Source organism: Marmota marmota, unplaced genomic scaffold (assembly GCF_001458135.2).
Source record: "Marmota marmota marmota unplaced genomic scaffold, marMar, whole genome shotgun sequence".
Classification (NCBI taxonomy): domain Eukaryota; kingdom Metazoa; phylum Chordata; class Mammalia; order Rodentia; family Sciuridae; genus Marmota; species Marmota marmota.
Window position 1 is genome coordinate 8,025,807 of NW_026000130.1, and position 24,735 is coordinate 8,050,541.

The following is a 24,735-nucleotide window of genomic DNA, read 5'->3' on the forward strand; positions in this document are numbered from 1 at the left end:
CCCCCCCCCCCCCCCGGAGGAGGGTGGAGTTGCTTGTTTTGTAATTTTTTAAAAGAATGTTATAAATTGGCAGCAGGAGAATTTGAACTAACTCCCACATGGGACAGTGTGATACTGGAGAAGAAAAGCCACAAGAGCCATTTCTTCTCCTTTGTGGAGCAGAGAGGAATTGGTTCTGGGGAAGTAAATACATGAAAGTGGGAGTTGCAAGGGCAGGGAAGGAAGGGGAACCACAACCTTATTTTTTTTAACCTTATGGGCTAAATGTAACTTGAAGATTTGGGGTAAATTTGGACAAAAGAAACACTATTCTTTTGAAGTAGATTGAAGCAGTGATTTTTAAAACAAAGAAAGCAGAACTAGAACATCTGAAATTTTTAATCCTTTCTTTACAGGTTACCTAGACCACTTTTGATTAAGAAAACTGTAGAAAGTTAGTAACTGCCACAAGCAAACGCCAGGTGGTGGCACGTGTCAATTTTCCACAGAGTCCTGCTTTGCGGGGTGTCTGAATGCACTGCTCGGGGTCTCTGCTCACACTTGCTGGAATCACTTGCGGCAGATTTTAGTCCACAGGTCGCTTTTCCCCATATTTCTTTGTAAACTCTTCAGCGTTCTTACAGAATTTTTTACGGTCCTTAGAGTATTCTTCAGCTAGGTCAGCCCGGAGCGGGTGCTCGGGCTGGGGGTCGTTCACCAGTGCTATGAGGGACTGGATTACTGCCAAGAGAAGGACAAGGCATTGGGCATTAGAATAGTCTCAGAAAGTGCATGGGCAAAAGGCAGCTAACCTCAGGATAGAAATTCTGTGACTTCAACATTGACTTATATCTACTGCTTTTAAGACAACATATTCTCTTTATTAAAAATTCTGACTACCAAAATTCAACCCATCACTCCTCTGTAATTAAGAGAACGCGATGGATGACAGTCAACACTACTCTGGATTGCTGATGCCATGGGCTCCTCTATACTAAGGGACTCATGCTTTTCACCCAGTGTTGCAAGGAATGAAATCAAATGCTGACACAGGCTGCCTCACGCACAGAGGCATGACCAGTCAATAATATATGTTGAGTAAAGGTTATAGCACAAAGACCACCTGTCCCAATGTTTCTAGAAGGTTCTTTTGACCACAGTTGGCCCAGGTGAGGTTTTGGGCGAAGATGAGGAAAGTTTGGCACATGCAGGGCCAAGCAGGGCCAAGGCTGAATGGGGTGGATAGTGGCTGGATCACCAAGTGCAGAGTGTGGACAGTGTAGAATGGGCAGGGGTCAAGAACCTGGAAGGCTCTCTTCAGGCCAAGATAGTCTCTAATTCAATCTCCACACCCCTTGAGCAGATACTATCATCTCCCTACCTGTACCCACCACATGTAGTAGTATCTCTAGAGGAACTGGAGGCATATTTTATTCTCACCTGAATGAACAGAAATGATGGTAAAGCTTTTCAGTTCCTATTCTTTTTTTTCTCAATTGTTGATAGATCTTTATTTATTTATAATTTATACATGGTACTAAGAATCGAACCTAGTGCCTCTCGAATGCCAGGCAAGTGCCCTACCATTAAGCCATAGTCCCAGCCCCCTGTTTCTATTCTCCTGATGCCAACCATTCCACAGTTTGCTCTATATACATACAAAGATTTCCTTATTGTTTATTTAGTATGTTTCCTTAAATCACCACCAAGTCTTTAACAGAAGACAAGGAAATACCAGTGACTCAAATGGGAAATCACTTTTATTTGTCTTAAACAAGGAATGTTTTAATAAACATTAAAACAGGACCAGAAGTATAACTCAGTGGTAGAGTAATTGCCCAGCATATACAAAGCTCTGGGTTTGATCTCCAGCACTAAAAAGAAAAATAACAACATGAAAATAATCACTTGGGTCATCCTGGCCATGCAGGGGAGTGACCACACAAATACTCTTTCAAAGAAGACTCTCAAGGCTTCTATGAAAACCTTCAGAACCAGGCATAGTGGCACATACCTGAAAACTCAGCTACTAGGGAAGCCGAGGCAGGAGAATCACAAGTTTGAGGTCAGCCTCAGCAACTTAATGAAACCCTATCTCAAAAAGAAATTTTAAAAGGCTAGGGGTGCTAGGGATGTAGCTAGCTCTCAGTATTAAAGCACTTCGCAACAACTTAGAAGGCTAAGACAGGAGGATGGCAAGTTTGAGGCCATCCTGGGCAACTTAAACCTCATACCAACCCTCCCCAAAGCACCCCCAAATCAAACAAAACCTGCTCTCTAGGTGGTACTATTTCAGTGTAAGCCAAGCTTTTCTCCACTAAGAGGGGAAACTGTTCTCTTCCCCCCCTATTTTTTGTCTTTTTTTTTTTTTAAGTTATAGATGGACACAGTATGTTTATTTTATTTTTATGTGGTTCTGAGGATTGAACCTAGTGCCTTCCACATACGAGTCGAGCACTGAGCTACAACCCCAGCCCTGCTTTGTTGTTCTTGAGAGCTTGTTTGGAGTTCTGAGGGGAGCACAGCTACTCATATAACCTGGATCAAAGAACAGTCCTCCTCTGACTAAGTGTGCAGCTTCACACATGAAGTGATGATGGAGGAAGGGGACAGCCACCTAGCCAGCCAGAGCAGCCAAATCAATCCTGGCGATCAATGGGGTGACAGATGCCACAGTCAGATGGCCCTTTATTGTTCTTGACTTCAGGCTTGGAAACCCAAACCACATTTGCCTGATAGCACTGATAATAAGTGATTTCCCATCTTTTTAGAATCAGAAATGGTTCTGGAACAGTAGAATCACTATCTGCTTAGCACTTCAGGAACCTCAGTGGACTAAGGGAGGCTAAGTGCTATGTGAGGGGACACTGATGAGTTTTCATCTCCTGTTCACCATCTGTTACGGATGTTTAGGCTCTCTACTTCTCATCGGGATCATCTTAGCACCTAATAATGTATCAATATAAAACTCTTAGTTACACTAATGCCTCCTCACTACATCATTCTTTTCTGAAAACTCAATTTTATTATTTGATCATGTCTAAACATTTTTTTTTTTCAACCAAGAGATTTTATTGGGGGGCTGCCCAAAGGAGAAGAAAAGGAGAAGCAGAGAGAAACAGAAAGAGAGTAGAGACAAAGAGAAAGGGTAGAGAGAGGAGAGAAAGAGAAGCGGGCAGAGAGTGTGTATGTCTAAATATTTTAATGTAGTATTTCTGATAAGTATTTCATTCTTTGTTTCTTTGGCTGAATTTCTGGCTCCTCATCCAAACTAGAGTAACTTAAGCAGAACTGGACTTATTTTGCTAATGAGAACACTAATAGCTACCACTGTTTTTCAAACTACTGTCTTGTTATTTTTCACATAAAGGGCAGCACACTCATCGTATTCTACAATAGTCTGGTCCTGGTTTCTTTCTTTTATTTTTTTAAATCTATTTTTTAGTTGTAGTTGGACACAATACCTTTATTTTATTTATTTATTTTTATGTGGTGCTGAGGATCAAACCTAGGACCTTTTACATGCTAGGCGAGTGCTCTACTGATGAGCCACAACCCCAGCTCCCTGGTTTCTTTTTTTTAGAGATAGAATCTCACTATGTTGCCCAGGCTGGTCTCAAACTCTTGGTTGGGCTCAAATGATCCACCTACCGCGGCACCCTTTTATTTTTATTTTTTTTAACTTTTTTTTTTAAAGTTGTAAGTGAACACAATACTTTTATTTTTATGTGGTGTGGAGGACAGAACCCAGTGCCTCACAAGTGCAAGGCAAGTGCTCTACCACTGAGCTACCACTGCCACCCCTAGATTCTTGATCTCTTCTTTACCCACATGCTCCTCAATCATTGTTTAGGGCTTTCCAGGTGCAATATCCCAGCTTGATACATGTTTTTAAGCCCCTGCATTTTGGAGGCAGGCCTATAGTCCCTCAAGAGGCTGAGGTGGGAAGATTCCTGGGCAACACAGCAAGACCTCACCTCAAAAAATAAAAATATCAAATTTTACTTCTTAACGTCACTGTGTTATCATCTGAGGAAAAAAGCTTACAAAATTTCCTCCTTTTTGTTTTTGCTGATAGTTTCTCTGTAATACAGGAGATTAACAATATCTTCTCTTCTTGGAGATCTAGAAGCTCCATTTTCACAGGATGTTAGTGATGCCTTCCTCTATCCCTAAAGTAATGGTGTAGCCTTCCATGTAATGCACCAAAAAGTATAAGTTAGGGGCTAGAACTGTGGCTCAATGGTAGAGTGCTTGCCTAGCACTTGTGAGGCACAGGGTTTGATCCTCAGTACCACATGAAAATAAGTATGTACGTAAGGTAATAAGTAAGTAAGTAAATAAATAAATAAATAAAGGTGCTGTGTCTATGTGTTTGTTATTTTGCTTCAGTCTTTTTTAAATCTTCTTATTTTGTTATGATAATGTATAGGGAACTGAAACATTCTGCTTTTGAACATGTTTAATTTTTCTCTTCATCTAATTTTGCTGCTATGCTATTTGCTACATAGAAGTTCAATTAATACTAAATTCAGTTAAGCTGGCTTCATTACTGATAATATTTTTTTTGGTACCAAGAATTGAACCCAGGGGCACTTAACCACTGAACTACATCCCCAGTCCTTTTTATTTTGAGACAGGGTCTCACTAAGTTGCACAGGGCCTTGCTAAGTTGTTGAGGCTGGTCTCTAACTTGTGTTCCTCCTGTCTCAGACTTCCAAGCCACTGGGATTATAGGCATAAACCACTGAGCCAGGCTAATGATTGATTGTATTTTATATAGTAAAATCTCATTCAACCACCAAACTAAGTCCTTGTTTTGTTGCTAAGATAGCTACTTGAACCAAATGCTGCTGAACAAAACTGTTTCCACATTTTTTATTCCAATATTACCTTCTGTTTGATAGTTTTATCATGTTTCTTGACTTTCCTTTGCTCAATTTTTAACAGTTCCTTACAGTCTTTCCTTTTTTAAAAAACTGACATGTCGCATATCAAAAAACAAAACAAAAAAACTTTTTAAAAGCATAAAGTTTTTAGTGTGCTTATACAAAGTTGTGTGACATCACCACCATTTAATTCTAAAACATTTCATCACCTCCAAAAGAAAACCCGCTCTCACTAGCAGTTACTTCCCATTCTTCCTTTCCTTTCTGACTCTGTAATCTGTTTCCATGGATTCACCTATTCTGATCATCCTGTATACAAGTGAACTTGTTATCTGTAGTAATTATGTTCTACAAACTTGCAGTGAGCATTCAATTAATAACACTAAATCACTGCTCCTAAGGGAAACAGAGGATTGGGTTCCTAAAAACCTTTGCTCACAATGTTTTTGTTAACCCTAGCATGTGCAAGGCCCTGGGTTCAATCCTCAGCACCACATAAAAATAAATAAATAAAGAAGAAACCCTACTTAATACATTGTATTTATTCACTAACATTAAATTAATGGCCATACCACTGTAATTCATGCCTGAATAAAGTTTATCTAACACTTGTATTTTCTCCAAAAGACACATCATAACTTCCTTATATTCAGGAATACCACATAGCAATTTAGCACTATGATGGGGGGCATTTTAAAAAGCTAAACTGGCAACAAAAGGAACAAAAATGCAAGAAATAGAACACTGAAGAGATGAGAATAATAACTTTCTAAGGACAAGGGCAAGAGAAGAAAATCATGAACAGATGCTATGAAGATAGCAGAAGAGTGCTAGAGGAAGATTAAAGCAAAGAGGGTGGCACATGTACTTCATGACTTTTGGAAATGAATGAAGAAATGGAACGGCATCAAAAAAGGAAAATGCTAGGCTTAGGGTGTGACTCAATGGTGGAGAGCTTGCCTAGCATACTCAGGGCCCTAAGGTTCTATGCCTAGCAATGCAAATAAATAAAAAAAACAAAACAAAAATAAATTGTACAATGTTAGTGGTTGAAGAGCAATCAGGAAATAGGGCCAGAAAAATTGGTACATAGACATAGGAAGATCTAGCAAGTGGGAACAGCAAAGGTATGTCCAGGACAGCCATCGTTTGGGATAAATGGCCCCAAGGAGGCCTGAGGAGCCAGCAAGAGGATTCAGTATCACTGCCCACCTGTTCTACCTCTGTAACCCCCTCTCCTCTTCAGAGTTGCTATGCCTCCTGTCAAGATGCAAAGTCCATTTCCCTTCTCTAGAGTCTAGGTTGCTTGACCAACAGAATATAGCAGAAATGATACTATACGAGTTCTGCATCTGTGCCATAGTGGTCTGGCAGTTTCTGCTTTTGCCCTGGAACCCCACCATGATATAAAGAAGTCCTATCCAGCCTATAAGAGGCCAAAAAGAGAACTGAGGAGTCCAGTAAACATCAATTGCCACACATGTGAATGATGCCCACTGGCATATCCCAAACCCTGCACAGCTCTCAGCTCAATGTGATGCATGAGTGACCGCAAGAATGATCACCCAGATGAAACCAGACAACCAAAAGAATGAGCAATAAACTTGTTGCTTTAAGCCATTAAGCTTTGAGGGGGTTTGTAAATGAGAAATAGATAACAGAAATATAAGAATGTGGTGCAAGTGCAAGGGACAACATTCCTGATATATGTAAGAATGGGATCAAGACCATGCTATAAAGGCTCTACAGAATAATTATCTATGAAGAAATCCCAGACAGTCCCAAGTCACAAAATAGGAATATAGAACCTACACCAAAATTTTTACCTTATAAATCCTAAATCAACAGGTACATTTTACAAAAGTATAAAAGGCCACCCCTAAGTTATCTCTTTGTAATGGGGGAAGGGAGCAGTCCCATCCTGAAAAAGCAGAACATTTGGGCTATGCTATAACATTTCTAGCTGAAGCTAAAATAGTATTGCCATGGCCCTCTTAAGCAGTCAGCTCCTGCAAGAGGTGGCAAAACACTTGCATCTATATCTTGCAAGTGTCCCCAGTCCTGGCCACCATGTCCTCGGTTCTCAGGCAAGGGAGAAGACCCTAAAATCTTTGTAGCCAGAATCAGATCCTGGGCAGCCTGACCTGGAAGAACAATTCCTCCCACCCTCTGCTGACATGGTGGCCGAACAGAGATATACAACTCAATAAGATCTCCAGGAGTTGTGTGAAGGTTGACACAATCCAACTAAGACTTCATATGGGGGGAAAAAAAATCAGGCCATGTGCACTGAGAATTGTGTCAGGCTGTTATAAACATCAACTTTTACACAACCAGTGTAAAGTCCTTTGGAGCTCACTCTCTGAAATGAGCACCTACATTCAGCACCTAAACATTCAGCACTTACCCCTATCAACTACTCAGCTGTGGAGGACCAGCATATACCTTTCATGGTGATTACTTAAGAAGTAAGACTCAATTTTTCTTGTGAAAGCCTTTTAATTCCGTATTCTAGGGTGGGCTTCCACCAAAAAGTGACTTTTTAATCTATCAATGAAAAACTCCACTGTAGCCTCACCACATTCTGTAATATAAACAAATCTTATATTCTTTTACTTCTCATTACAAAGCCACCAAAAAAATGATGTCAGGACTTCATATGAGAGTCTCTAATTGTTTTTGCTAATTCCAGGGGATAAAAGGGAGGATAATCACAATACTGAGTCAAATACTTTTCCTACAAAATGAACATGTGTGTGTTCATATAGACAAATGGACACATACACAACCACATCCAAGTCCAAGGAGTTCCATAACCAACGATATGCTTTCATCCAGGAATGTTGCTCTAGAGTCTGACCTTGCTGCCTCTCCAAACAACCCATTCTGAGCCACTGGGTCTTGGCTCATGCCCTTCTGTTACCCAGGAAGGAACTCACCAACCACTCTTCTTCCTTCAAGCCTAAGTTTAGGCACTACCTGCTGTATAATACCACCTTAGACACCATTCTATCTTCCTCTTCTAGGCAGTCCCACAATCCCTCCTCACTTCTAGGGACTAATGCCCATACCCCATTACTGCACATTCAGCAAACAGTCAGGATGTCTATGTCTCACTACACTGTAAGAAGCCCAGAAAGGGCCTCCTCAATACTGCACAGTAGTTTTCAACTGAGGCAACCATCCCACAGGACTGGTGGAACCTCAGTAATACTTCTGCATGTACTGATATGTTTAAGACTTTTCTGGACCCTGACTTGGCATTAGAAGGAAACTTAAAGTCCCTATCCCACAGCAGCATTCTCAGTAGAGTTCCATCCAAGGCAGACAAGGAAATATGCTTACCTTGGTCGGTCTTGGTTGCTGGCTTCCAGTTCTCAGCACTAATTACTGGCAGGCAGACCTGCCCTTTTTCATCAATGTTTGGGTGGTAGATCTTTGTTTTAAATGTGATCTTCGGTGGTTTGAATGGGTATTCTGCTGGAAAGTTGATTTCGATTCTGAAGGCCCCCTTATCATATGGAGGGTTGTCCTGGAAGCAAATAGAGATCAAAATGAACACATCATAATTCACTTATCTGTGGCCAAGATAGGACTATTTGAATTGTTCACTTGAAATATTAATTTAAGCCAGGCACAGTGGTGCACGCCTGTAATCCCAGCAGCTCTGGAGGCTGAGTCAGGAGGATCTAGAGTTCAAAGCCAGCCTCAGAAAAAAGGCACTAAACAACTCAGTAAAACCCTGTCTCTAAATAAAATGCAAAAGAGGGCTAGGGATATGGCTCAGGGGTTGAGTGCCCCCGAATTAAATCCCCAGTACTCCCATCCCCACAAAAAAAGATTAATTTATTGCTGGATGCAGTGGCACATGCTTTGTAATTCTAGTGACGCAGGAGGCTGAGATAGAAGAATTGCAAGTTCAAAACCAGCCTCAGCAACTTAACAAAATAAAAAATAAAAAAGGGCTGGGAATGTAGTTCAGTGGTAAAGCACCTATGGGTTTACTCCCTGGTACTGGCCCCGCCAAAAAAGATCAAATGGTATATCAACTGCAGGGCAACCCAATAATCAACCAGTACTTCTAGAACAAGATCTCTGCTAAGCTGTGAAAAAGTCTGAGATTGATGTGTTGGCATCTTATGCTTTTTTTTTTTTTAAATAGGCTTTGTTTTTTAGAGCTCCTTTAGGTTTATAAAACTGAGAGGAAAGTTCATAGATAACCTACACATCCTTCCCCCAACACACAGAGCCTACCCCAGTAACAAGATCCCTCATCAAAAGAGTAAATCTACTAGGAATGATGGTGCATACCAGTAATCCCAACAACCTGGAAGGCTTAGGTAGGAGGATCACAAGTTCAAGGCCAGGCTCAGCAACTTAGTGAGATCCTATTTCAAAATTTCTTAAAAATTAAAAAAAGGGAGGGGGACAGGGGTTTTGGCTCAGTGATAGAAAACTCACCTATCATGGGTGAGGTGCTGAGTTCAATCCTCAGCACCACATAAAAATAAATAAATAAAATAAAAGTACTGTGCCCAACTATAAAAACTAAAAAATATTTTTTAAAAAAAGGACTGGGAATATAATATAGCTCAGCTATAAAGCACCTGCTCAATCTGCAGTACCCCCCCTCCCGTCCCCAAAAAAAGATAAAAGGAAATACTGGCATCAGGTCCCATAGATGAGGAAGTTCTATAAGGAGATCTTATCTGAACAGCCTATCCTCAGGTATCTTTCATTTCACCTCTTCCATTCAGTTCCAGCTTTGGTGAAAGGCCCTAACCAACAACAGTGTCCGCTCTGCCTCACTTGCTTCCAGCACATTCTGCTCTTCCTGGTGGCCCTGTTTTCTTCTTACTGAGTTCTATGTATATTCTGAGTAACAGTCCTTTATCAGATGTTTTCTGCAAATATTTTCTGCAAATATTTCTTTATCTTTTTTTAAGCTCTGAAAATAATCACCCAGATGTAAGTAATAACCCAACCTAGAATACACCATGAGTGTATTCTCAAAGAGAGCTGAACTCCAAATATGGGCAGCTCAGTCTCCCCACAATGGAGCCAAAACCCAGTTCCATGGCTAAATCCTGGGAAGCTGAGCTGATCAGTGGCTGATTGCCGGGCACAGCCAGCAACATGCCCTAGATCCTGGCCTGTAGGACACCAAAAAGTATGGCCCAAGGGGCCTGGAAACTGTGATGGCCCCAATGCCCCAGGAAAGAGCCCATGGGTCTTTTCCCCCACCCTACCATTTCCAGAGCTGTGGAAGCCCTTCATGCTATACTATCTTTCTTATACTTGGGCTTTCCCGAGTCACACCAACTCAAAGTAAACCAAGCCTTACAGGGTGTCCAGGAACACCCTTGGCAGCCCTACTCCATAGGTCTACCTCCTCTTGTCCCAAAAACTAAGTGGGCACTCTCCATTAAACAAGAGTTCCTCTGTTGGGGGTGCAGGTGAAGCTGGCACACAGCGGGTCTCTATATTCTTCAGCATTCTAACCCTGCCCAGGGAAGGGAAGCACAGAATGGGGCCCTTAAAGGATGAGAAGATTAGAAAAGGCTTAGGAAAGGGAGCTCTCATTCTCCCCCCTCCAACAGGGAACAAATTTTGTGCATGCTAGTCAAGTGTTCCATCACTGAGCTATTCTAGCTCAAATCTTTTCTCTTTAAATGTTGATTATCTCAAGCATGTTACAATGCATGTGAATAAATAAGACCTGACCAAAGTTTATTAAGCACTTGTTATATATCATGTGCTTTTTCTGTTTCATGTTAACCAATATGCCCCTGGCAGCAACCCTCAGAGGAAGATGCTGACCTTATCCACATTTGGAAGGATGGCAAATTAGGTAGAGGTTAAGTGGTTGGTATGAGACCCCTAAACTCAAGCTTCCTCTCTTATAACACAACCCAAAGCATCTGAAAGCATCCATCTGGGCCCTTCTTCATCACCTCTGTGGAGCCTGAGACCAAGAGAAATTGATCCCTTCAAACACAAATATGCTGATGTTCCCAGCCTGCTGTACCATCAGTAACTATGGTTGAGAGATCTCATGTCTTGCTAACATCCAGTAAACTGGCAGGCTACCTTGTTAACCTGAAAAGGGTAAAAATCTCAAGATTATTTATAGTTCTTGACAACAACTTCTAAGACACAAAGCTAATTTGTAGCAATTAAGACCCAGAGAAAGCTCTTTACCATATGGCACAAAATCATTTGGGTCTTTTACTTATGTATCCTAATTCTAATCCTGTGGTCCATCTATTTCTTTTCATATGACTACCCTTCAAGACTCAGCTCCCTTCAAAACTTCAAGAATCCCAAGACTCCCTCATGTCTTCTTTTCTCTGAATCCTTTAATAAACCCAGAGAAGTCACATTTTGATATCACCATTGTAAAGCAGTGAAAACCACCATACAGTGCTCTGGCTACCAAAAAAAGGAAGTCAACAATCCTGACTGCCAGACATGGACTGCTGTGACATGATGTGTCTCCATGGTGTATGGGTAATCATCTATTTGCACCACACATAGGACTCATGGCTGTTGGCTCAGACAGTAGGATCCTGGTTTGTATCTAATGAATATGCTGTCCCTTCTTCATTCCAAGCATCAGAAGGACAATAAGCTCTTGTCCACAGTTTATTGAGGAGGCTTCCCTCAGCAATATCCTTTCCCTATGTCTAATATTTTTTCACCCAGGAAGTTATCACAGCCCAAACTTTTCTACCATAAAGAGGTCTAACTTGGTCTTGCAAGATGCCTATCCCCTTAAAATTCAGTTGTCTTGTTAAAGGGAGTGGGAGGGAGGTGGCCCATCCTGTTCTGAGAGCCCCAGGCAGATTCTATGCCCTCATACCTTCCTGATCTACTCTAGAATACAAGAAATATCATAGCCAGGCACAGTGGCACACATCTGTAATTCCAGCAACTTGGGAGGTTGGATAGGAGGATCACAAGTTCATAGTCAGCCTCAGCAACTTAGTGAGACCCTGTCTCAAAATAAAAAGGGCTGGAGATATGGCTCAGTGGTTAAGCATCCCTGGGTTCAATCCCCAGTACAAAAAAAAAAAAGGAAAGAAAAACCTTACCACACTGGAATATCTGAAATAAGTTCATGGACCTTCCATCATGAACTATGGCCTTACCTTTTGTAAATTGTCTTTATTCTCTTTTCCATTCTGAAAAACAAGCTTCCTGGCTACTTGAATCACAAATCTGCTAAATTAGGAGTCATCTTGTGCTAATTCTGGTTTCTGAAAATGACTTCTTTGTATGCTTTCAACTATTTGGTTTGTGGGACTTTTCATAGTACAGTTCTTTGGCGGTGAATATTCCATTATTACATAGAGTTTAATCATATTTCCTTCCAACATAAATATTAGGAGGAATAAATATTTTCTTTTTTTGATTGCTTGTGTTTTGGGTATCGGGGATTGAAATTAGGATTGCTCGACCACTGAGCCACACATCCCCAGCCCTATTCTGTATTTTATTTAGAGACAGGGTCTCACTGAGTCACTTACTGCTTTGATTTTTGCTGAGGCTGGCTTTGAACTCACGATCTTCCTGACGCAGCCTCCAGAGCCGCTGGGATTACAGGCATGTGCCACTACACTGGGAAGGAATCAGTATCTTCAGAACTGTTTTCCCAATCTTTCATGATTAAACTACCTTCTGAATGATATCTAAATTTAAAACCACAAAATTCATTATCTGAATTTGCCAAGGAATTTTTCCTCATGTGAACTCATAGCCAATATGATTCACTTCCACACACCCCCAGAACCAAAAAAATACTTCATAACCAAAAAAAGGGAGAAGTATATTAAAAAAAGAAAAAAAAAAATCAAACCATGACCCAGGATCACTGCTGTGTCTATACTGTAGGATATTCTCCAGGACTTTATTTCTACACATCTACACATATGAGGCATATGCAGTTACAAAACTCAAGTCCTATTGTCTATATCCTTTCTTTTGACCCCTCCCCCCTTTTTTGGCTGGGGTCCAAACCCAGGACCTTACACATGCTAGGTAAGTGCTCCACCACTGAGCTGTACCCCTAGACCTCTTTTATTACTTCTGCCCAGGTTGCCATACTGCTTTCCATTCTGCAATCCAGACACTGTACTTCCTGTTGCCTCTTTTCTGTTGGGTCCTAAGTACACCATACCTGAAGATGGACCCACTCACACTCAACATTTAAGAGACTACAGATTCCACAAGGACAGCACCTCTATGGCTTCCATCCATAATCCTGGTACTTGTTTTGCGACAGGAGCTCAATATCTCCCTCAACATGGGAGCATGCTCTTTCTCCTTAAAATAACTCCAATATACTCTGAGGTTTAAAAATATATATTTCAAATATGAAACCCTTTGTCAAAAAACAGGGCTTCCCTCTCTTGGTCTCAAAGATTACATCTATGGTAGGAAGGAAGGAAAAGCAACTGAAAATTAGCAGGAGGCAGAGAAGAGTACAGAACAAAGGCCAGTACTATGTCCCAGGAAGGCAGGCTGTAGCTCTTATCCAAAGCCAGAGCAAGCAGCAGTGCATAAAGAAGGGAGAAGGAAGCAGGTGTTGAATGAGACCTTAGGTATAAAGGGCTGTATACATGAGTAAGCATAGAAAGGAAAGAGAAAGGTCTGAAAAAATTGCCAGGCATGGTGGCTCACACCTGTGATCCCAGCATCTCTGGAGGCTGAGGCAGGAGGATGGCAAGTTCAAAAGCCAGCCTCAGCAACTTAGCAAGACCCTGCCTCAAAATAAAACATAAAAAGGTCTGTGGATATGGATCAGTGATTAAGCGCCCCTGGGTTCAATTCCTTGTACAAAAAAAGAAAGGAAGGTCTGAAAAACTTAAAAAAAAAAAAAAAAAAAGTGAGGGATAAACAATTCACTCTTTGGAGGCAGGCTGGAGTTGAGGGAGACCTTCCTTCTTCCTTAACAGGAAAATGAATCTTCGGTATCAGCGAAGTTCTTATATTGTCCCCACTCAGTGCTCACAAAGTGCTTTTAAGTCAAGCACACCACTCCATCAGAAGCCAACAGAAAAGAGGAAAAAAAGAAAAAGTAAAAATAATATGCCATAACTGTCACAGCTATCCAAATACTCTTAACAGGCAGGTTTTTAAGTTTTATTACAAGTGAGGGGAGGGAGTTTAAATGAAGTGAAATTCACTTAATATAAGTTGACTATTTCAAAGTCCAAAATTACATGCCTTTAAGTGTCTTCATAATGTTGTGTGTCATCTCTACCTGATTTCAAGAAATAAACTCTGTACCCATCAACTAACATATGGAAGGCTGAAACGATACAATTCTATAAAATAAATTAACCTGCTTCAATGCAGGCTTTATGAGCCTGGCCAGAGGTAGCTATCTTCTCCTAGAAGCAAAGGGGAGGAGATGGGGGCAGAAGAGAGGGCTCTTAGGGAGAGGGCAAGATATGGTGGCCACTGCTTAGATCAGCTAAGAAAAGTATACAGTTGTGTGTACTTTTCTAAAACTGAGCCTCCATATTTACTAAAATAACATTTTTTTTCATTTTTCTTATTTTTCTTTTTAGACATACTGACAATAGAATGCATTCTGACATCATACATACATGGAATATAACTTCCAATTCTTGCAGTTGAACATGATGTGGAGTTTCACTGGTCATGTATTCATATATGAACACAGGAAAGTTATGTCCAATTTATTCTACTATCTTTTCTATGCCCATCCTCCCTCCCTTCCCTTCCCTTCATTCCCCTTTGTCTAACTCAATGAACTTTTATACTTCCCTTCCTCCCACCTTATTGTGTGTTTGCATCTGCATATCAGAGAAAACACTGGCCTTTGGTTTTTTTGGAACTGGCTTATTTCACTTAGCATTCATTTACTGACAAATGCCATAATTTCATTCTTTATGGCTAAGTAATACACCCATGTCTAGTAATCCCAGTGGCTCAGAGTGCTGAGGCAAGAGGATTACAAGTTCAAAGCCAGCCTCAGCAAAAGCAAGTCACTAAGCAACTCACTGAGAATCTGTCTCTGAAATACAAAACAGGGCTGTGGGTGTGACTCACTGGTCTAGTGACCCTGAGTTCACTCTCCAGTACCCCATGCAAAAAATAAACAATACAACAACAAAAAATTCCATTGTCTATATATACCACATTTTCTTTATCCATTCGTCTGTTGAATGGTATCTAGGTTGGTTCCATAGCGTAGCTACTGTGAATTGAGCTGCTATAAACATTGATGTGGCTGCCTCACTATAGTATACTGATATAAGTCCTTTTGGGTATATACTAAAGAGTGGGATAGCTGGGTCAAATGGTGGTTCCATTCCAAGTTTTCTGAAGAATCTCCATATTGTTTTCCCAAGTGGTTGCACCAATTTGCAGTCCCACCAGCAATGTATGAGTGTACATTTTTCCTCACGTCCTTGCCAACATTTATTGTTACTTGTATTCTTGATAATTGCCATTCTGACAGGAGTAAGATGAAATCTTAGTGTCGTTTTTTTGTACCAAGGATTGAACTCAGGGGCACTCAACCCCTGAATCACATCCTCATTTTGTATTTTATTTAGCAGCTGGGATTACAGGTGTGTGCCACTGTGCCTGGCTTTAGTGTAGTTTTAATTTTCATTTCTCTAATTAGGGAGAGGGCAAGATATGGTGGCCACTGCTTAGGCCAGCTGAGAAAGTTGTGTGTACTTTTCTAAAATTCAGCCTCCATATTTACTAAAACAACATTTTTTTCTTATTTTTCTTTTTAGATATACATGACAATAGAATGTATAAACCATAAAAAGGTCTGTGGATATTTGAATGTTGAATGTTTTTCCACTTATTTTTTAACCAGTTGTATTTCTTCTTCTGTGAAGTACCTGTTCAATTCCTTTGCCAATTTATTGATTGGGTTTTTTTTTTTTTCCGGTGTTAAGTTTTTTGAGTTCTTTATATATTCTGAAGATTAATGCTCTGAGGTACAGGTGGCAAAGATTTTCTCCCATTCTGTAGGCTCTCTCTTCACATTCTTTATTATAAAACAACATTCTTTACTCTCAGAGAAGTATATTTATTATATACATGGGTTGTGAACAGGCAGAAAGAAGGGAAGGGAAGGGAAGGAAGACACACACCCTTCTACCACCTTTTTTCTAGGTCCCACGCATGAGGGCGTGCATACACACACACACACACACACACACACACACGCGCGCACACATATACACACACACACAGGAACATGTGTACTTGCGCACTTGGCACTTTAACCCCTTTTCTCCACCTCACAGTTTATGCTGACTTTTAGCCCTTATCACCAGAGAGTTCCAAGCTCTTCATCGCGGTTGCAGTATACTCTACAATCTGAATGTACCATACTGTCTTTCCCACTAACCTAACACAAAGTATGAACCCAGGGGTGTTTAATTTTTATTTTATTTAGAGACAAGGTCTCTCTGAGTTGCTTAGGACCTCACTAAATTGCTGAGGCTGGCTTTGAACTTGCAATCCTCCTGCCTTAGCCTCCTGAGCTGCTCGGATTACAGGTGTGCACCACCATGCCTGGCTCTCTCTCTCCCTATTTTTACTATTATTATTATTATTATTATTTCAGGAATTGAACTCAGGGGCACTTACCCACTGAGCCACATACCCAGACCTTTTTTATATTTTACTTAGAGATAGGGTCTTGCTGAGTTGCTTAGGACCTTGCTAAGTTGCTGAGGCTAGCTTTGAATTCACAATCCTTCTGACCCAGCTTCCCCAGCTGCTAGAATTACAGGCGTGACAACACTCGGCTCCCATTTCACTTGTAAACATGAGACCACTAGCATCATAAGTGTCTGTGGCAGCACTAAACACTCCACAAACATCTTTGTTCTAAGACAAAATATTGGTGTTCCCAAGACATCACTAGCCAAGGAGAGGGGCAGCACCATTCCGAAAGCCACAGGCAAAGAGAAGTGGTGGTAAGGATCTCTTGCTATTCTGTTGAAATCTCACAACATTCTGATATCTACATCCTGATTACCTGTTTTCTACATTCGCTAACTAAACTAATGAATGCTTACAATCTCTTCTTGCCTACAAGAATCAAAAGCTCCTGTTACGCTTTTGAGCCAAGGGTGTCAGTTTTCAGAATAATAATTAGATGTACCTAGAATACAACAATCCCAGATCCTAGCCCAGGCCTGGAACTTATTCTACAGAAGAAAAATCAATGTCATATCTCTGGATATCCCAGTTGCCAGTTGCCATTAATGAAAGCTATAACAAAGAAGGTAGGAGAACCTCAAGGCCAATCTAAGAGGTAGAGATTTGGTTACTGGTCATTTAAATGAAAATTTAAAAAACTTCTTGTTAGGAGATAAAAATGGATCTGACTGCTTTTGAAAATCTTAACTGAGGCAATCCCTATTGGGTCTCCTTTTTTTTTTTTTTTTAATATTTTATTTTTTTTAGTTTTTCGGCGGACACACCATCTTTGTTTGTATGTGGTGCTGAGGATTGAACCTGGGCCGCACGCATGCCAGGCGAGCGCACTACCGCTTGAGCCACATCCCCAGCCCCTATTGGGTCTCCTTTCACCCTGAGGGAGCTGTCTCTTTTCTTCTCACTTGAATAAATCCTATTCTTTTATGTTCGATCTTCCTCATCGATGAATTTCATTCTTTGAATTTGTGAGGCAAGAACCCAGAAAGAAGGCATGACACACAGCTGGGGTCTGAAGCAACATTATAGCGGCAGAGGCTAAAAATCTGGTTTTATCTTTTAGGGGCTTCTCTGGGATCTCTTGGAAAGCTTAATCTCTGCCCTATGTACATCGTGGCCAGTCATCTACCAATCGCCACCATAGACCTCTGGATCGCCCTGATGTGCAAGGTGCCCAAACTATTTGTAGAGCCATACAGATGAAATTCAAAATGAAATCCCCATCTATGGGGGCCCTCAGGTAGGCCTCTATAGGAGGACTCCGACTACTGTTCCATTTCAATATACCTTTTCAGCCTGAAGTAGCTAGAGTGGTTGTTGTTCATTTCCCTAAGAGCAGTTTAGGGGTATTTCTTCAAAGAGAAATTAATCAGAAAAGACAGGGAGTGGGCCCCAATTAAGACTGTTTTTTTTGTTGTTGTTGTTTTGTTTTTTTTCTCTTTTAAACTGGGAACTGAACTTAGGGGTGCTTAACTACCTCCCTACCTCTTTTTATTTTTTATTTTGAGACAGGGTCTCATTAAGTTGCTTAAGGCCTTGCTAAATTAGTGAGGCTATCTCTGAACTTGTGATCCTCCAGCTTTATCATCCAGAGTTGCTAGGATTACAGGCACGGGCCATAAAAATAATCAGAAACATCCCAAACATTCCAGACAACCCTTTTGTCTTGTAGTGGTGGGAAAACATAAGTGGGGATAGACCTGAAAGGAGGTTAAAGAAAATTTAAACTCAAGGGCCAAAGGGCACAGCCAATTAGAAGGTCACAGGCAATACCAATAGCCTAGATACTTCTCTAATACCTACTTAGAATTGATAATGACTAATATCTAATTAGCAAAGATTTTGGCCAATAGCCTTGGTAGTCTTCCAAGACCTGACCCATATCCAGTAGTTACATAAGCCCCTAAACTAGTACATTTAAGTAGCAACACCTTTTAGATCTCCTTCTCACCTGCAAAAACTGTCTCTTTTCTCCTCACTTGAATAAATCCTACCCTTTTATGCTAAACAAAACAAAACAAAATCATAGCTACACTGGGCGCAGTGGTACACACCTGTGACCCAGTTCCTTGGCAGACGTATGCAGAAAAAATAGCAACTTTGAGGTCAGCCTGGGAAACTTAGTGAGACCTTATCTCAGAATAAAAAATGAGAATGTCTTGGGATGTAGCTCAGTGGTAGAGCACATCTAGGTTCATTCTGGGGGTGAGAGGTGGATGACTAATTACAAATAATTCAACAGTAATATGAAAAACATTAACAACCAAATTAAAAATGGACAAAAGGCCTGAATAACCATCTAGATATATATCTACCTATGTATCTACATATGCATATATAGATACACAGGCATCCACATAGCCAAAAAAATATACAAAAAGATGTTTAGTATCATTAGCCCTCAAGGAAATGCATATCAAAACGACAAAGTGTACAACCAGAGATATGAAAAATTGTGCTCTATGTATGTAATATGAATTGTAATGAATTCTGCTATCATAAATAACAAATTAGAATAACTTAAAAAAAAAACACAAAGAGGCTGGGCTAGGTGGTGCCTAGATGTAATCCTAATTAGGAATTTGAGGCCAGCCTGAGCAACATAGTGAAACCCCAATTCCGTTAAAATACCTAGCCATGCTGGGCATGGTGGTGCATGCCTGTAATGCCAGCAGCTCGGGAGGCTGAGGCAGGAGAAAAGCAAGTTCAAAGCCAGTCCCAGCAACTGAGAAAGGCCTGAAGCATCTCCATGAGATCCTGTCTCTAAATAAAATATAAAAAAGGGCTAGGGATGTTTCTCAGTGGTTAAGCATCCCTGGGTTCAATCCCTGGTACCAAATTAATTAATTCATTAAAAAAAATAAAATACCTTGCCAGGTTCAGTGATGCCCCACCCATAATCCTAGCTACTCAGAAAGCTGAGGCAGGAGGATTGCAAATTCAAAACTATCCTGGGCAAATAAGAAGACTGTTTCGAAATATTATTTTAAAAAGGCCTAGGGCCAGGCATAGTGGTGTACACCTATAATCCCAGCTACTTGGGAGGTTGAGACAGGAGGATCCCAAGTTCAAGGCCATCCTAGGCAACTTAGTGAGACCCTGTCTCACAATAAAAAAAAAAAAAATTTAAGGACCTAGGAACATAGCTCAGGGTTAGAGTAGCTGCCTAGCCTGCATGAGGCTCTGGATTCTATCTCCAGTACCACAAAACAAAATGAAAACAAGAATGAGACCTCACTTGAAACCCACTGTGATAGGCAACACTGCAATACCTTGCCTCAAAATAAAAGGTACCAGGAAGCCAGGTGTGGTGGCACATGCCTGTAATCCTAGTGACTTGGGAAGCTGAGCCAGGAGGATCTCAAGTTCAAAGTCTGCCTCAGCAATTTAGCAAGGCCCCAGGCATCTTACTGACACTATATCACAAAAATAAAAGGGGTGTGGTTTAGTGGTTAAGCACCTCTGGGTTCAATCCCTGGTATCAAAAAAAAAGGGGAGGGGGCGGTCCCAGGCTTAGCATGCAAGCCTGAAATCCCAGTGATTCAGGAGGTTAAGACAGGAGTATCGCAACTTGGGAGGACAACCTCAGCAATTTAGCAAGACCCTGTCTCTGTCTCAAAATAAAAATTAAACAAGCCTGGGGATGTAGCTGTTAGAGTGCCCTTGGATTCAATCCTTGGTCACACACACACAAGTCAAGTGGTGAGGAGAGCTAGGGATGTAGCTCAGTGGGGATGTAGCTCAGTGGTAGAACGCTTATCTAGCATGTGCAAGGCCCTATGCTTAATCCCCAAGTCCTGAAAACAAAACAGATGGGCACAATGTTTTTGGAAAGACAAAGGGTGGATCCAAGATGACACCTATAGGTGCCCAACCAATAGCCATTTCCCCATTTATTGCTGAGAAAACCCCAGTTTTATCTGTATGACCTTCCTAGTCAAGGACTATAAATCTTGAACAGTCTAAACCTGCCCCATATGGAAGCCTACCAGCCATTTGTACCTACTGTATTCTTGAGACTCTTCAAAACTAAGATTACTAGCCGGGTGTAGTGACACATACTTGTGATCCCAAAGGCTTGGAAGGCTGAGGCAGGAGGACCACAAGTTCAAAGCCAGCCTCAGCAACTTAGTGAGGCCCTAAGGAACTCAATGTCTCTAAACAAAATACAAAAAACCACAAAAAGGACCGGGGATGTAGCTTAGTGGGTAAGTGGCCCCTGGGTTCCATTCTGGGAAAAAAAAAAAAAAAAGAGATGTACCATAAGTGTAAAATGCCCTCTAGATTTCAAAGATTTTGTACAAAAAAAGAAAGAAAAATAATTTAAGATATTTCATTATTAAGTATTTACATTGCTAGGGAATGTAGCTCAGTGGTAGAGCACTTGCATAGCATATGCTAGGCTCTTGATTCAATTGATCTCAATAACACAAACAAAAAAAATTTATATTGACTATGTTGAATAATGCTTTTTAATACACTGTAATGAATTCAATTAAATATTTATAAAGGGGCTGAGGGCATAGCTCAGTGGTAGAACACGTTCAGCTCTGGATTCAGTCCCCAGTACCAAAAACAGAATCCCACCTGTTTTTGTTTTAATTTGTTTCCTTCTTCCTCCTCCTTCCTTCTCCTTCTTTTTTCTTTTTTCCCCCCTCCTTCCCTTCCTTCCTTCCTCTCTTTTTTTTCTTCAGTACTGGAGTTTGAACCCAGGACACCCAACCACTGAGCTACATCCTCAGACTTTTTAATACAACTACTATGAAATTTCAAAGTACAGTCATGGCTCACATTATATTCCTATCGGACAGCACTGTCTGTTGTGATACTTCTTGTACCCTAGCCATGTGTCTGAGTTCTAAATAATGAGAAAAGGGGCTCCAGGAAGTGTTTGGGTTTTTGGTCACATGAAACTATACATACGATAAAACTGCATTTTAATTAAACATGCACACATAAAACTGTAGAGATCTGAATAAGGCCAGTGGATTATCTCACAATCATCCTGGTTATATTATACTACTGTACACAAAAATACCACTTTGGAGGAAACTGAGAGAACAGTGATGGAAATCTCTCTATATTGCTTCTTACAAATGCATGAGAATCTACAATTGCTGCAAAGTTAAAAGTTCAAAGACACAGAGGCATGCAAGCGTGTGCACACACACACAAAAGTATTTTCCTCCTGCAAAACTGTCAGGTCTGCATGGGTTCTCTGTTCTACAGCAGTGATCTGACAACTGGGTAGAGATGTGGCCAGAATGGAATAGAGGAAGACAGGGGAACATAGACAGAGGAATCTAGGTACTGGCTCCCTAACCAAAGGATAGGGAGAGTCTCAGGAGAAGGTTGGGACCCTAAGTGGAAGGGGCATCTGTGCTTCTTTGGACAGGAAGTGGCATGATCATTACCAAGAAGGCTTGTCTCCCACTGAAAAGGCATAAACAAGGCTGGGGATGTAACTCAGTGAGAGAGCCACATGTACAAGGGCCTGAGTTCAATTCTCAGTGAAAAAAAAAAAAAAAAAAAAGACCCAGGAAGAAACAGGTATTCAAGTCAATCTTTATTCTGTTTGTGCTCCAAGCCTGAACCAACTCAAAGTCAAGTGGTGCAGGGAACTGACCTGCAGCCCAGGGAACAAGAAGAGCTGCTCCAAAGAGGCTGATCTCTGATCCCAGACTGGAAAGATCTAAGGATGAACCTCCAAGGTGCTTCAAATAACCTCAGAGATATGAACTTCCACACCGGCAAGCACAATTTCAAGTTTTGAAATGTACATTATAGGTATACCTGAAGCCCATACCCAGAACTATTCTAAAAAGAGTCACAAGAAGTTGGAGTGTGTGGGCACTGAAAAGAAAGCAGTGAGCTCCAGGAACCAGCATGGGGAAACAAAAATGTATAACAGCAAAGACTTTGCATCCCTTCCTAAGGGTGGGGAGAAGACACCAAGGCAAAATAATGTCTTCCCAGAGAACTTCATTTTATATTAAATAAAATTACTGAAGCAAGTCTTGATACACAAGGCCTCAGGGATACAAAGATGACTCATATGTCTGTACTTCCAAAGACCAAAGGCATAGAAATTCAGGGGCATCCCTACTGAAGCATAAGCCACATTAGCTAAATGAAACATGCACTTCTGCCAGAAACAGTGGCATCATCAACTTACTAAGTCCTCTTGACCACTGCATGAGGCAGGTAATTATCATTAGCTTTGCTTTACAAACGTGAAGCACAGTTATATGTAACACTCACTGTTGATGTTGTTTTTACCTTTGCATGCATAACCTTCTCCTTAGAAGTTAAAACAACCACCTCAAGTTCAGAGTGAAGAACACAGGACACAGGAGCAGCCCAGACAAGAAAGGAAGTCAAAGGCTGAGGTTGTGGTTTAGTGACAGAATGAGCAAATTTTTGGCACTAGGTTCAATCCTCAGCACCACATAAAAATAAATAAATAAATAAAGGCATTTTAACAGTGGTTCACAAAAAAAGAAAGAAAAGAAAAAAAAAAAAAAGAGGAACTCAAGCCAGAACAAACTTTCACCTTAAAGAATTAGCACTCAAATCAAGAAGTTGAAAAGAACACTAACACACACCAATGAATGGGGCTCAGTGGTAGAGTGCTTGCCTCACTTGTGTGAGGCACTGGGTTCAATCCTCAGCACCACATAAAAATAAATGAATAAAGATATTGTGTCCATCTACAACTAAAAAAACAATTTTTAAAAAAAGGAAGAAAACATAGCACGAAAGCAGAAATTATCATAAAAGCAAAACTTAGCAAATCAGAACACAGAAGAAAAAATGAACTTTCTTCTTTATAATACATGAAATCAATATAACTATCATACTAAAAACCAATAACACAACAAGAACAACAACAAAAGAACACAACTCTAGCTCACACATGAACATAGGCACAAACACAATAAAGATAACAATGTGATGAAGAAATTAATTCAAAAAGATTTAATTAACAGTTAAAAAATGTCACTTTAAAAAACTTTTTTAATATTTATTTTTTAGTTGTAGTTGGACACAATATCTTTATTTTACTTATTTATATTTATGTGGCGCTGAGGATTGAACCCAGGTCCTCGCAAGTGCTAGACAAGTGCTCTACTGCTGAGCCACAACCCCAGACCCACCTTGAAAAACTTTACCATAAAACTTCAATTGAACTCCAGGGTGTTTAACTACTGAGCTACATCCCTAACCCTTTTAATATTTTATTTAGGGACAGGGTCTCGCTGAGTTACTTAGAGCCTTGCTAAGTTCTGAGGCTGACTTTGAACTCAAAATCCTCCTATCTCAGCCTCTTGAGCAGCTGGGATGAAATCTATTCATTCCTGAATAAAAAAGAAAAACTTGGGGGTTGGATGTGGCTCAGTGGTAAAGTGCTTGCCGGGCATTGGATTCAATCTCCAGGAGAAAAAAAAAAAGAAAAACTTGGAGAGTGACACCAGAAAAAAGGCAAAGCAAGCAGCTCCAAATTCCTTTCCCTCCACGGAAACATAAGGATAAAAAAAAGTCAGATGAGGTTATAGCTCAGTGGTTGAATGCTTGCCTTGCATGCATGAGGTCCGATCATCAGCACCACATATAACCACAAAAAAAGTTGTTGTTTTTTTTTTTTTTAAAAGGTTATGGGCTGGGGATGTGGCTCAAGCGGTAGCGTGCTCGCCTGGCATGCGTGTGGCCCGGGTTCAATCCTCAGCACCACATACAAACAAAGATATTGTGTCCGCCGAAAACTGAAAAATAAATATTAAAAATTTAAAAAAAAAGAGGTTATATCTGAGTTTGTCAGAACTCTGGGAAAGTGGCATATGCCTGTGATCCTGGCTACTTGAGAGGGTGAGGCAGGAGGATCACAATTCAAGACCAGCTTGGGCAATTTTGCAATATACTGTCTCAAAATAAAAAATAAAAAGAACTGGGATATAACTCAGTGGTAGAATACCCCTGGGTTCAAACCAGTACAGAAAAAACTCTGGGAAAGTCAAAGGTTTAAAGCAACCAAGTGACAGAATCCAGAAAAGGGCAACTAAACAATGATAGGTAAGCTTTGTGGTAATTTTTTACTTCCCTGGTTAGGTGGCAGATAGCCTTAAAGACAGAGGTTCCTATCCAGTAT

The 24,735-nt window shown here is 40.7% G+C and overlaps 2 protein-coding genes across 3 annotated transcripts in view; both read right to left on the minus strand.

Moving 5' to 3' along the window:
- Ccdc116 (coiled-coil domain containing 116) overlaps window positions 1-8,352 on the minus strand; it is a 23,212-nt gene extending 14,860 nt beyond the window's left edge. Inside the window, exon 1 of the mRNA XM_048785086.1 lies at window positions 8,214-8,352. The gene's annotated coding sequence lies outside the window, so the exon portion shown is untranslated. The remainder of the gene's footprint in view (window positions 1-8,213) is intronic.
- Ube2l3 (ubiquitin conjugating enzyme E2 L3) overlaps window positions 361-24,735 on the minus strand; it is a 60,215-nt gene continuing 35,840 nt past the window's right edge. For both annotated transcript variants that reach the window (XM_015500352.2, XM_048785085.1), the window contains 2 exons: window positions 8,214-8,400; window positions 361-720 (listed from right to left, as the gene is read on the minus strand). In XM_015500352.2, the coding sequence (XP_015355838.1) occupies window positions 566-720; window positions 8,214-8,400 (342 nt within the window). In that variant the 3' untranslated portion in view covers window positions 361-565. The remainder of the gene's footprint in view (window positions 721-8,213; window positions 8,401-24,735) is intronic.